Genomic DNA, 14,652 nt, shown 5'->3' on the forward strand with positions numbered 1-14,652 from the left:
GAGAGTGGATTTTGTTTTTCCACAGAGTCCAGAAGAGGGGCAAGTCTCTTCCCAACACAGTCCCATAGGGAAGAGTTTTTACCACTCCCACCACATAGTTTTGTCCACGCCATGTGGAGACATAAAACATCTCTGCAGTTGGGTACTCTCGGAGGTCCCCATGGATACACACAACCCCGACTGGCCGTCCACTGGGGTTGTCTCCTGCCACCAGCGACCCATGTACCAGAGTCACGAGGCTCCCTGAGTCCAGGAGGGCCTCCGTGGGGTACCCATTAACCAGTACCTGGCATAGTTGGAGTTCACTGTCCCGGGATTCGGCGCTCGCTGTGCAGACGGTCTGGGCGTACATTGAGACCCGGCGGCTATATCCGCAGTCCACGGGTTCCATAGTCAGGGGACAATTAGCAATCACATGTCCCGGCCCCTGATACCGCCAGCACCTAAGGGTGGAGGTACTGTTAGGTCTTATGGCAGTTTGGGAGGGAACCAGTCTCCTGCCGCTCTCACTCCGGGGTTCCCCTTCAGCACGGGCACGGTGCTGACTGTCCCCAGCAGAGGGACGCGACCCCTTTCCCGACTCCTGGGTTGGCAGGGATCGGCGTGATAGCCGAGAGGGGGCGGAGTCTCGAATGAAGTCCTGAGTAGCAGAGTAGCGCTCGACCAAACTGACCACCTGGTCGAGGGTGCCGGGGCCCCCTTGCCCCACCCAACGTTGGATAGCGACTGGCAGAGTCCTCACCAGCCGGTCAACCACCACCCTCTCCACTATCTGGGCTGGGGACAAAGTCTCAGGTTCGAGCCACCTCTTTACCAGCTGCAGGAGGTCATAAGCCTGAGACCGGGAAGGTCGGGTCTCCACATAGGCCCACGAAAACACACGCTGAGCCCTCACATATGTATTGACCCCCAGCCGGGCAAGGATCTCACCTTTGAGCCTCTGGTAGTCCCGGGCGTCCTCCTGACTGAGGTCGAAACAGGCCTTCTGGGCATCGCCAACCAAAAACGGAGCCACCACTTCCGCCCACTGTTCAACTGGTAGGTTTTCCTGCTCTGCTGTGCGTTCGTAGATGGTAAGGAAGGCTTCCACGTCGTCCTCCGGTCCCATCTTCCTCAACGGTGATCGAACCTTGTCCCGGGCGTCTCGACGTTCCGGGGCTGATGCCGTCGGTGTCTCCCGCAGGGCTGCAATTTGTTGCATCATCAGTTCATTTGTTTTTTGCTGCTGCCGTTGGAGATCCTGGTGCTGCTCCTGCTGTTGCCGTTGGAGACTCAGGTACTGCTCCTGCTGTTGCCGCTGAGTGAGTACCAGCTGCTTAAACAGCTCCTCCATTTTGTCCATGGGGAGGAACTGGAAGGTAGCAGGCCGAATTGTGGTCATGCAGCTGCCGGTGGGGTATGCCTCAGTCACTATGCCCGCATTCTCCACCAAGCTGTAAGGCGGCGGTGTTCACACCATGCAGTAACTGAGGCAGTGACCCAAAACAAGTCCAACATAAACAGCTTTTATTCAGCAACTCACGGTTAAACAGAAAGTCCTCCGGTTCGCAGCCGGGTTAACATGAGTCCATAAGCAACGGTTGCCGGGGACAACGGCCACGCCAGGCCTCTCAGAGCCTGACAGGTGCAGAGCCTTCCCAGGCAGTGGTTCAGCCACACACAGTCCTGCTGAGCTAACCTGCTGTGCTCCTAGCAGGTTGCAGCATAGAACAACACTAAACCTTAGTGAAGGAGTTTTAAAGGACCTGTGGCAAGAGCCACTGGAAAATCCGGGTTGGAGGAAGGAGGCCACCCCACTGCCTCCTGTGACCTCCTCCAAGAAATGAAGGCCCTGCCGGGTTCCAATGGATTTAATAGGTCTCTGTACACATTCTGTATAACATCCCTCGTATACGATTCCGGTCACTGCCTCACAATATATATATATATATATATATATATATATATATATATATATATATATATACAGTACAGACCAAAAGTTTGGACACACCTTCTCATTTAAAGATTTTTCTGTATTTTCATGACTATGAAAATTGTACATTCACACTGAAGGCATCAAAACTATGAATTAACACATGTGGAATTATATACTTAACAAAAAAGTGTGAAACAACTGAAAATATGTCTTATATTCTAGGTTCTTCAAAGTAGCCACCTTTTGCTTTGATGACTGCTTTGCACACTCTTGGCATTCTCTTGATGAGCTTCAAGAGGTAGTCACCGGAAATAGTCTTCCAACAATCTTGAAGGAGTTCCCAGAGATGCTTAGCACTTGTTGGCCCTTTTGCCTTTACTCTGTGGTCCAGCTCGCCCCAAACCATCTCGATTGGGTTCAGGTCTGGTGACTGTGGAGGCCAGGTCTTCTGGTGTAGCACCCCATCACTCTCCTTCTTGGTCAAATAGCCCTTACACAGCCTGGAGGTGTGTTTGGGGTCATTGTCCTGTTGAAAAATAAATGATGGTCCAAATAAACGCAAACCGGATGGAATAGCATGCCGCTGCAAGATGCTGTGGTAGCCATGCTGGTTCAGTATGCCTTCAATTTTGAATAAATCACCAACAGTGTCACCAGCAAAGCACCCCCACACCATCACACCTCCTCCTCCATGCTTCACGGTGGGAACCAGGCATGTAGAGTCCATCTGTTCACCTTTTCTGCGTCGCACAAAGACACGGAGGTTGGAACCAAAGATCTCAAATTTGGACTCATCAGACCAAAGCACAGATTTCCACTAGTCTGATGTCCATTCCTTGTGTTCTTTAGCCCAAACAAGTCTCTTCTGCTTGTTGCCTGTCCTTAGCAGTGGTTTCCTAGCAGCTATTTTACCATGAAGGCCTGCTGCACAAAGTCTCCTTTTAACAGTTGTTGTAGAAATGTGTCTGCTGCTAGAACTCTGTGTGGCATTGACCTGGTCTCTAATCTGAGCTGCTGTTAACCTGCGATTGCTGAGGCTGGTGACTCGGATAAACTTATCCTCAGAAGCAGAGGTGACTCTTGGTCTTCCTTTCCTGGGGCGGTCCTCATGTGAACCAGTTTCTTTGTAGCGCTTGATGGTTTTTGCAACTGCACTTGGGGACACTTTCAAAGTTTTCCCAATTTTTCGGACTGACTGACCTTCATTTCTTAAAGTAATGATGGCCACTCGTTTTTCCTTACTTAGCTGCTTTTTTCTTGCCATAATACAAATTCTAATAGTCTATTCAGTAGGACTATCAGCTGTGTATCCATCTGACTTCTGCACAACACAACTGATGGTCCCAACCCCATTTATAAGGCAAGAAATCCCACTTACTAAACCTGACAGGGCACACCTGTGAAGTGAAAACCATTTCCGGTGACTACCTCTTGAAGCTCATCAAGAGAATGCCAAGAGTGTGCAAAGCAGTCATCAAAGCAAAAGGTGGCTACTTTGAAGAACCTAGAATATAAGACATATTTTCAGTTGTTACACACTTTTTTGTTAGTATATAATTCCACATGTGTTAATTCATAGTTTTGATGCCTTCAGTGTGAATGTACAATTTTCATAGTCATGAAAATACAGAAAAATCTTTAAATGAGAAGGTGTGTCCAAACTTTTGGTCTGTACTGTATATATGTATATAATTTTTTAGTTTTTTTAATATTGGATTGGTAATTCATAGAAATGAGTTGATCGATTTGCGGGAGTTTGGTCCAGCATTCCTGGTCAGTGGTATCAGGCCGCTAGATGGGAACCCCTTCAATCTCTTACCTTTCAGTGTCCATGGAGGGGCTTTCGATTAGCCAGGACTAGCGCGACGTCATCTATACGTCACGACGCACACATGATATTGACCAAGTCCTGACAAATCAACTGCTGCGCTGGTGACGCCGGAAGGTAAGAGATTCGCGGGCTTCCCATCTAGCTGCCAGGTACTACTGACCTGGATGCTGAACTGGGGTCACACGAATCAATCTGCTCATCTCCTATAATTGACAAAATACTTGAGAAAAAGAGAACCCACCTTTTGGTTCAGCAGGTCCTTGTTCACAGTGATATTCCAACATCAAAGATTGTAATCCCAGGTAGGGGTAAAGTGTCCTAGAAGGCACTAACAGCCATAACAAAAAGAGAAAGTGGGAGTGGCAGTTAGGCTGATGACTAGGAGAAAGTGGGAGTGGCAGTTAGACTGATGGCTAGGACAAAGTGGTAGTGGCAGTTAGGCTGATGGCTAGGAGAAAGTGGGAGGGGCAGTTAGGCTGATGACTAGGAGAAAGTGGGAGTGTCAGTTAGGCTGATGACTAGGAGAAAGTGGGACTGGCAGTTAGGCTGATGACTTGGAGAAAGTGGGAGTGGTACTTAGGCTGATGACTTGGAGAAAGTGGGAGGGGCAGTTAGGCTGATGACTTGGAGAAAGTGGGAGGGGCAGTTAGGCAGATGGCTAGGAGAAGATGGGAGTGGCAGTTTGGCTGATGACTTGGAGAAAGTGGGAGTGGCAGTTAGGCTGATGGCTAGGAGAAAGTGGGAGTGGCAGTTAGGCTGATGACTTGGAGAAAGTGGGAGTGGCAGTTAGGCTGATGGCTAGGAGAAAGTGGGAGTGGCAGTTAGGCTGATGGCTAGGAGAAAGTGGGAGGGGCAGTTAGGCTGATGGCTAGGAGAAAGTGGGAATGGTACTTAGGCTGATGGCTAGGAGAAAGTGGGAGTGGCAGTTAGGCAGATGGCTAGGAGAGAATGGGAGTGGCAGTTTGGCTGATGACTTGGAGAAAGTGGGAGTGGCAGTTTGGCTGATGACTTGGAGAAAGTGGGAGTGGCAGTTTGGCTGATGACTTGGAGAAAGTGGGAGTGGCAGTTAGGCTGATGGCTAGGAGAAAGTGGGAGTGGCAGTTAGGCTGATGACTTGGAGAAAATGGGAGTGGCAGTTAGGCTGATGGCTAGGAGAAAGTGGGAGGGGCAGTTAGGCTGATGGTTAGGAGAAAGTGGGAGTGGTACTTAGGCTGATGACTTAGAGAAAGTGGGAGTGACAGTTAGGCTGATGACTTAGAGAAAGTGGGAGTGGCAGTTAGGCTGATGACTTGGAGAAAGTGGGAGTGGCAGTTAGGCTGATGGCTAGGAGAAAGTGGGAGGGGCAGTTAGGCTGATGGTTAGGAGAAAGTGGGAGTGGTACTTAGGCTGATGACTTAGAGAAAGTGGGAGTGACAGGCTGATGACTTAGAGAAAGTGGGAGTGGCAGTTAGGCTGATGGCTAGGAGAAAGTGGGAGGGGCAGTTAGGCTGATGGTTAGGAGAAAGTGGGAGTGGTACTTAGGCTGATGACTTAGAGAAAGTGGGAGTGACAGTTAGGCTGATGACTTAGAGAAAGTGGGAGTGGCAGTTAGGCTGATGACTTGGAGAAAGTGGGAGTGGCAGTTAGGCTGATGGCTAGGAGAAAGTGGGAGGGGCAGTTAGGCTGATGGTTAGGAGAAAGTGGGAGTGGTACTTAGGCTGATGACTTAGAGAAAGTGGGAGTGACAGTTAGGCAGATGGCTAGGAGTGTTGGGTATGCTGGACATTACTGTCCATGGAAGTAGATTGTAGCCTTAGGGGATTTTTGGTGCCCAGTGAGCCTCATTTATCCAATCTATCAAGCAGGTAGAGACGGCCCTGGAGCGGCAGGGAGTATGTAAGGCTGATATAGCTATTTCTAATCTGAGCAAGCAGCCTGCTGACTAAATAAGTTTAAAGTTAATATGAAACCTTTTAGTAAAAGATCATGAGTCTCAGTATCTTATTAAAAACTAATTGATGTAGTTTTTCTAGATGGCAGAAATGGTAAGGAAACTAGGTTTCTTTCCGGAAGAGTAAAATCTGTTTGACAATCTAAAACATTAATCACCATATTATGTATATAAGGGATCTTTATAGCTCTTTCCCTGACATAGGAAGCATAGCTTGCAATGAGCTCTACTGCACCTACAGTATGTGTTCTGTGCCGTGAGCAGTATATTACAGGCCACAATGTGCACAACTGTCTGAATGAAGGCTAAGTTTCATCAGTGACAATGGCACATTTGGGTTTTCTGAGAATCTTTTCGGTGCAGGTAGACAATACGTGCCTTTTTTCCAGAAGGAGGAAGAGTATCTACAGTGTTGAATCCCCTAAATGTGGGCCACTTCTGGGACCTAAGTGGAGAATGTAGGTCCCCTGATCCTCCTTGAGACAGTCCGGTGGAGAGGTGGCTATGTATGCGTGCTGCTTTGTCGGGGGGTACAAAGCACCTTATAAACACTGGCTAGACACCCAGTTTTTAACTTTTTGAAAATTGAAGCAACATCCCTATTGATAGTTTCTGCGGTCAACTGCTTTTCTTTTCTGGATCTTGTTATTGGGTGGAGACCCTCTAAATTTGGCTTTTTTAGATTCCTACATGCACGAGGGCCCATGGGAGCAGTAGCATCAACTTGCTTCCATTCAATGAGTATAATGAGCGTGTGTCCTGTGGCCGAGTCGCAAAAAATCCTCTTTTACTTTTTGTGGCTTCCGTGGTTCTATATCATCCTTTTTTCTAGGGATGATTATTCAATTAGGCTTTTGACATTGAGCTGGCGTGGGGGCAATATGCAGAGCAAATCACAGACACCATGCTCTTCATCAAGGGGTTTACTGTTATTTTTCTACCAATTACAATCTGTTTATTTCTTTCACACGCTGTCATAAATCCATATAAGATGTCATCGTGGGGCTCAGCGTCTGGGAGAAAAGGACCAATTTAAAATAACAGACATTGTCCCGTTCCGAATATAACAGCTACGATCATGGACAAGATGACGTTCATTTCTCCAAACCACGCTGCTGCTAATGAAGTTACATGGTAAGATTGTGATTAATAGCCATATTAATTGTAGATCCCTATCTTAGAAAAGCACCATGTGCTGTTCCAGTAAGTGGAGTCCTCTATTAACCTGTTGTTTTTGTAATTTTAATAATATGACATCCTTACATTTGATTTTTTTTTCAAATAACCTTTTAGGTAAAAGGAGTACTAATAAAATATTGTAAAATAGGAGAATTGTGGTGTAACCAGACTGAAGGTCCTAAGCCCTCAAAAGGTTACTTTCTATGGTGGTCACTTGTATTCAAGTGGATCTGTCACCAAATTTCACAAAGCAACCTGCATACATATTTAAATAGATATTAGACTTGATGAAGCTGGTGTATTCGCTGTGAAAATCCTCATCAGAATGGCTGTATAATCTTAATAAAAGTTTAAATTCAATCTCACTCACCGTGCCTGATTGACAGCGTCCCTCACCCTGCTCAGTACAAGCTGCAGCGGTCAGTCAGGCTGGGTGGGCGGACACTGAATACACTTGGACTCATGAACTCTCCCTTTAACTGGACTCGTAAAATGCTCATCTTAAAGGGAACCCGGCATTAGATTCATGATGCCCACATCAGGGGCAGCATGAATTGGATCTTGGCTACGCGATTGCAGCCAGGTATGTTTTACTTTGAAAAACTGTGGCATTTTCGAGAACCTAGATTGAAAAGCCAGCTGAGTACCAGGAGAGACCTGATTAGTCCTGTGCAGCCCCCAGCCGGATTCTCCCCATCACCTTCCAGATGATTGTCAGGTCTCTACCTATGTACACATACAGTTATATGAAAAAGTTTGGGCACCCCTATTAATCTTAAGCTTAATGTTTTAGAAAAATTGGTGTTTTTGCAACAGCTATTTCAGTTTGATATATGTAATAACTGTTGGACACAGTAATGTTTCTGCCTTGAAATGAGGTTTATTGTACTACCAGAAAATGTGCAATCTGCATTCAAACAAAATTTGACAGGTGCATAAGTATGGGCACCCTTATCATTTTCTTGTTTTAAATACTCCTACCTACTTTTTACTGACTTACTAAAGCACTTTTTTTGGTTTTGTAACCTCATTGAGCTTTGAACTTCATAGCCAGGTGTATGCAATCATGAGAAAAGCTACTTAAAGTGGCCACTTGCAAGTTGTTCTCCTGTTTGAATCTTCTCTGAAGAGTGGCATCATGGGCTCCTCAAAACAACTGTCAAATGATCTGAAAACAAAGATTATTCAACATAGTTGTTCAGGGGAAGGATACAAAAAGCTGTCTCAGAGATTTAACCTGTCAGTTTCCACTGTGAGGAACATAGTAAGGAAATGGAAGAACACAGGGACAGTTCTTGTTAAGGCCAGAAGTGGCAGGCCAAGAAAAACATCAGAAAGGCAGAGAAGAAGAATGGTGAGATCAGTCAAGGACAATCCTCAGACCACCTCCAGAGAGCTGCAGCATCAACTTGCTGCAAATGGTGTCCCTGTGCATCGGTCAACTATACAACGCACTTTGCACAAGAAGAAGCTGTATGGGAGAGTGATGCGAAAAGCCGTTTCTGCAAGCACGCCACAAATAGAGTCGGCTGAGGTATGCAAAAGCACATTTGGAGAAGCCAATTTCTTTTTGGAAGAAGGTCCTGTGGACTGCTGAAACCAAGATTGAGTTGTTTGGTCATACAAAAAGGCGTTATGCATGGCGGCAAAAAAACACAGCATTCCAAGAAAAACACTTGCTACCCACAGTAAAATTTGGTGGAGGTTCCATCATGCTTTGGGGCTGTGTGGCCAATGCCGGCACCGGGAATCTTGTTAAAGTTGAGGGACGCATGGATTCCACTCAGTATCAGCAGATTCTTGACAATAATGTTCAAGAATCGGTGATAAAGTTGAAGTTACGCAGGGGATGGATCTTTCAGCAAGACAATGATCCAAAACACCGCTCCAAATCTACTCAGGCATTCATGCAGAGGAACAATTACAAAGTTCTGGAATGGCCATCCCAGTCCCCAGACCTGAATATCATTGAACATCTGTGGGATCATTTGAAGAGGGCTGTCCATGCTCGGCGACCATCAAACTTAACTGAACTGGAATTGTTTTGTAAAGAGGAATGGTCAAAAATACCTTCATCCACGATCCAGGAACTCATTAAAAGCTACAGGAAGCATCTAGAGGCTGTTATTTTTGCAAAAGGAGGATCTACTAAATATTAATGTCACTTTTCTGGTGAGGTGCCCATACTTATGCACCTGTCAAATTTTGTTTGAATGCAGATTGCACATTTTCTGTTAGTACAATAAACCTCATTTCAAGGCAGAAACATTACTGTGTCCAACAGTTATTACATATATCAAACTGAAATAGCTGTTGCAAAAACACCAATTTTTATAAAACATTAAGCTTAAGATTAATAGGGGTGCCCAAACTTTTTCATATAACTGTACATATGGATGAAGGGCTCATACAAAAATCTTATTTACATAAGGGACTTTGTTTCTTTCTAAGAAACTCTTTTGTCCATTTTTTAGGTCTGTGCCGTTTAAGCATGAATTGAAAGAACTCGATGAAGTGGCGGAGCTCCGTTACAAACTTAACGAGGCTAAAAATGAAACTGTAGAGTTGGTAGCAAAGCATAATGAAGAGGTGAGATACTTTACGTCTGTTTTCTTGGTTTACGATTTTGACCTGATAACCAAGTACCGCAAATTTATGGCTCCTGGCTTTAAACCCGACCACTGTAAATTTACATCTAGCAGGAGCAGGTCTAGTACCCGACTATGTTTGATCTGTGTCAGACCCTGGGAAGAACTAAGGTACAGTTCATTACTGCTTATGTCCTCTAGTTGTCTGGCTACATAGTGGTTAATGAGTGCTATATAGTGAATGGAAGCATTAGCTGATGCTTCTGTAGGACCTGGTGATGATCATCTCAGATCAGGTCTGCCAGTGACTTCTGCTGCTATGGAGAATTGTTTTCCTTTGTAACTTGGGCTCCCATGGATGCAAATATAAAACAAAGTAATAAAAAGTCCTACCTGGAAAAAAAAAATAAATCCATTTTATTACATATTGTTGATATAGAAAGTGTACGCTCACCTGTTTAAAATATATACGGATTTTTACGAAGGTGTGTGATGATCACCAAGGTTTACTTGGTGATCATCACACACCTTCGTAAAAATCCGTATATATAATTGATATTGGGAGTACTACTATTTCTTTATACATTTGGACTACCTATGTGAAATTCACCTGTTAAAAAGCCAGGTTTATGTCATGTAAAAAGAAAATAAATAAAAAAATCATATTAATCCCTTTATGACCGTGCAATTTTCCATTTATGGCTTCTTCCAAGAGCCATAACTTTTTTATTTTTCTCTCCACGTAGCCGTATAAGGGCTTGTTTTTTTGCGTTGTACTTTTGAATGACACCATTCATCTTATCATGCGATGCAGTGAAAAGCAGGGATAAAATTCCAAGTGCGTTTGAAATTGCAAAAACATGTAATTCCACAATTGTTTTTGTTTTTTTTTAATTTCCATGTTCACTATATGGTAAAACTGACCTGGCAATATGATTCTCCAGGTCAGTACGAGTACGCAGATACCAAATGTATAGTTTTTTTTTTCTATTTTTAATCTGGCAAAAGGAGTGTTGATTTTGAACTTTTTTTTTTTTCATATTTTTAACCCCTTAATAACATCTGACGTACTAATACGCGTCTGTGCCCTGGGACTTAAGAGCCAGACCCGTATTAGTACGTCATCGCGATCGCGCGCGCACACAGGCTGTGCGGGCGCGATCTCCGCTGGGTGTCAGCTGATTGTCACAGCTGACACCCGGTACTATGTGCAGGGAGCGGTCCTGCACCGCTCCCAGCACATTAACCCCTGCGATGCTGCGGTCGAAGTCGATCGCAGCCGATCGCAGCATTGCGGGGGCTAGGGGAGGTGATCGCAGATACTCACCTCCTCTTCCGGCTTCCAGCGCTGTCTGCAAAGACCTCCCGGGTGTTGCCATGACGACCCGATGTCGTCATGACAACATCCGGGTCACCAGACAGCAGGAAGATTGTTTGGACATGCGCAGTGCATCTCCAAACAATCTTCTCACTGTGCAGCGCTGACAGCCTGTATGACACAGGGATGGTGCTGCATTCCTGTGCCATGCAGGCGATCAGAGAAAAAAAAGTGAAAGTCCCATAGGGGACAAAGTAATAAAGTGTAAAAACTGTCAGTAAGTGAAAAAAAAAAAAATTGCAAAAATATATAAAAAAAAAAAAATAAAATAATCCACCAAAAATAAAAATATAATGTACCCATCAATAAATATTATTATAAAAAAAAACAATAGAAGTACACATATTTGGTATCGCCGCGTCCGGAACAACCTGACCTATAAAACTGTCCCACTAGTTAACCCCTTCAGTGAACACTGTAAAAAAAAAAAAAAAAAAGAAGCAAAAAACAATGCTTTATCACCATACCGCCAAATAAAAAATGGAATAACACGCGATCAAAAAGACGAATATAAATAAAAATGGTACCGCTGAAAACGTCATCTCGTCCCGCAAAAAACAAGCTGACATACAGCTCCATCAGCCGAAAAATAAAAAAGTTATAGCTCTCAGAATAAAGCGATGCTAAAAAATATTTTTTTCTATAAAATTGCTTTTATTATGTAAAAGTGCAAAGCATAGAAAAACGATATAAATGTGGTACCGCTGTCAACGTACTGACCCGAAGAATAAAGCTGCCTTATCACTTTTACCACACGCGGAACTGAATAAAAAAAAAACAAAAAAACAATTCCTGAATTGTTGGTTTTTGTTTATTCTGCCTCCCAAAAATCGGAATAGAAATCGATCAAAAAATGTCACGTGCCTGAAAATGGCACCAATAACAACGTCAACTCATCCCGCAAAAAACGAGCCGTCACATGACTGTCTGCCAAAATCTGGAAAAATTATAGCTCTCAAAATATGGCGATGCAAAAACTAGATTAGACAAAAAATGCGTCTTTTTGTGTGTGACAGCTGTCAGTCATAAAAACCCCATATGATTCTGGTATTGCTGTAATCACACCGACCCGAAGAATAAAGTCGTCTAATCACTTATACCGCACGAGGAACGGCGTCAAAAATAGACTCTTGGGTTAGGATTGGGCTAGGGTTAGGGCTGGGTTTGGGGTTAGGGTTGTGCTAGGGTTAGGGTTGTGTTAGGGTTAGGGTTGTGCTACGGTTAGGGTTGTGCTACGGTTAGGGCTGGGGTTGGGGTTAGGGTTGTGATGGGGTTGGGATTTTTTTCAAAAGTAAGAAAAAAGATGACGATATGGTGACTAGCGTTGAGCGCAAGTGCTCGCTACTTGAGTTTGCATCGGGTGCTCTGGTATGCATTGAGTATCGTGGGTATTTGAGTGACATGCTCGAGTCTCTGCCCCATATGCTTCGCGGCCAAAAAAACTTTACAGGGATTGCCTGCCATGCACGAGCGATCCCCGCATGTTTTTTTTTGGGTGTCTAATAACCGTGAAACATCCGGAGCAGGGACTCGAGCATGTCACTCGAGCACACGCTGTACATGGTGCATACCTGAGTACCCGATGCAAACTCAAGTAGCGAGCACTTGCGCTCAAGACTAATGACAACTTATTCAATATGATGACCTAATGTAAACAAATTCTGTGTCGTACCTCTGGGTTCAAAATGTTCACTATACACCTTAATAAAATCCTTGAGGGGTATAGTTTCCAAAATGGGGTCATTTGTGGGGGAGCTCCACTGTTTAGGCACATCACGGGCTCTCCAAACGCGACATGGTGTCCGCTAACAAATTGAATGGAAAATCGGCTCAAATTGTTAGCGGACGCCATGTTGCGTTTGGAGAGCTACTGCGTGCACAAACATTGGAGCTCCCCCACAAGTGACCCCATTTTGGAAACTAGACCCCCCAAGGCACCTATCTAGATGCATAGTGAGCACTTGGAACCCCCAGGTGCTTCACAAATTGATTCATAAATATGAAAAAGTGTTTTTTTTTCACTTTTTCATTTTTACGAATCAATTTGTGAAGCACCCGGGGGTTCCAAGTGCTCACTATGCATCTAGATAGGTGCCTTGGGGTGTCTAGTTTCCAAAATGGGGTCACTTGTGGGGGAGCTCCAAAGTTTGGGCACACAGGGGCTCTCCAAACACAACATGGCGTCCGCTAATTATTCAAGCAAATTTTACAATCAAAAAGTCAAATGGCGCTCCTTCCCTTCCGAGCCCTGCCGTGCGCCCAAACAGTGTTTTTTTCCCCACATATTGGGTATCTGCGTGCCCAGGGGAAATTGCACAACAAATTTTGGGGTCCATTTTTTCTTGTTACCTCTGTGAAAATAAAAAAAATTGGGTCTAAAGTAACATTTTTGTGAAAAAAGTTAAATGTTCATTTTTTTCTTCCACATTCAAAAAATTCCTGTGAAGCACCTGAAGGGTTAATAAAGTTCTTGAATGTGGTTTTGAGCACCTTGAGGGGTGCAGTTTTTAGAATGGTGTCACTTTTGGGTATTTTCTGTCATAAAGACCTCTCAAAGTGACTTCAAATGTGATGTGGTCCCTAAAAAAATGGTTTTGTAAATTTTGTTGGAAAAATGAGAAATCGCTGGTCAACTTTTAACCCTTATAGCTCCCTAACAAAAAAAAAATTTTGGTTCCAAAATTGTGCTGATGTAAAGTAGACATGTGGGAAATGTTATTTATTAACTCTTTTGTGTGACAAATCTCTCTGATTTAAGGGCATAAAAATTAAAATTTTGAAAATTGCAAAATTTTCAAAATTTTTGCCAAATTTCCGTTTTTTTTCACAAATAAACGCAAGTGATATCGAAGAAATTTTACCACAATCATGAAGTACAATATGTCACGAAAAAACAATCTCAGAATCAGGAGGATCCGTTGAAGCGTTCCAGAGTAATTACCTCATAAAGTGACAGTGGTCAGAATTGTAAAATTGGCCTGGTCATTAAAGTGCAAACCACCCTCGGGGCTTAAGGGGTTAAAAACTTTTTTTTCTCTCTCACTTTTTAGTGTATTTAATAGTCCATTTAGGAGACTTGAAGCTGCGATCGTCCGATCTCCTGTGCTATAAATCAATAATTGACAGCAGGATTTGACTGGTTAACAGCCACAGGTGGAGCACTGCTACACCCACGGCTGTCAAAGGCACATGATGACTGATTAAATTAGTCATCTTGTGCGGGGAAAGATGCAGGCTTGGTGTGTGAGCCCACATCAAAGGCAGGGACACGGCATCAAATGTCGTGAAGGGGTTAAAAAGTATCATATTGGAACCTTTTCCACCATTAATGTCACACATAATCTGTACAATTCAATTGAAAATAAACAAATCTTTTCAAGTGGAAAAAGACAGAACTAAATAAAGTGGTTGCATAAATATGAATAACCTTTATACTAATACTAGTACCCTTTGAATTTATGATATAAATGGCAACCTTTGCTCACTCTTCCTTGTAATAGCCCTCCAAATCTGTCAGATTGTGAGGGCATCTCCTATGTACAGCCCTCTTCAGGTCAACCCACAGGTTTTCAATTGGATTCTGACTGGGTCATTCCAAAACTTTGATCTTCTGATCTTCTTCTGGCGAACCCAATCTTTTCTTGTCTTGGAGGCATGCTTAGGGTCGTGCTGAAAGGTGAAATTCCTCTTCAGCTTTTTAGTAGTGGCCTAATGTTTTGATGCAAAATTAACTGATATTTATACTGTGAACAATTCCCTCCACCTTGACTACAACCCCAGTTCTGGCTGCCACACACAAAAACAAAAAGACCCAAAACATGGTTCACT

The 14,652-nt window shown here is 43.9% G+C and overlaps 1 protein-coding gene across 4 annotated transcripts in view; it reads left to right on the forward strand.

Annotated features, from left to right (window-relative positions):
• Positions 1-14,652, forward strand: part of CCDC171 (coiled-coil domain containing 171) — a 166,727-nt gene that overhangs the window by 18,937 nt on the left and 133,138 nt on the right. For all 4 annotated transcript variants that reach the window (XM_073665129.1, XM_073665076.1, XM_073665004.1 and 1 more), the window contains 2 exons: positions 6,671-6,813; positions 9,333-9,447. In XM_073665129.1, coding sequence (XP_073521230.1) covers positions 6,758-6,813; positions 9,333-9,447 — 171 coding nt within the window. In that variant the 5' untranslated portion in view covers positions 6,671-6,757. The remainder of the gene's footprint in view (positions 1-6,670; positions 6,814-9,332; positions 9,448-14,652) is intronic.

This window comes from Phyllobates terribilis, unplaced genomic scaffold, assembly GCF_046119375.1.
Source record: "Phyllobates terribilis strain yellow unplaced genomic scaffold, ASM4611937v1 Scaffold_1__5_contigs__length_1240528914, whole genome shotgun sequence".
NCBI classification, from domain to species: domain Eukaryota; kingdom Metazoa; phylum Chordata; class Amphibia; order Anura; family Dendrobatidae; genus Phyllobates; species Phyllobates terribilis.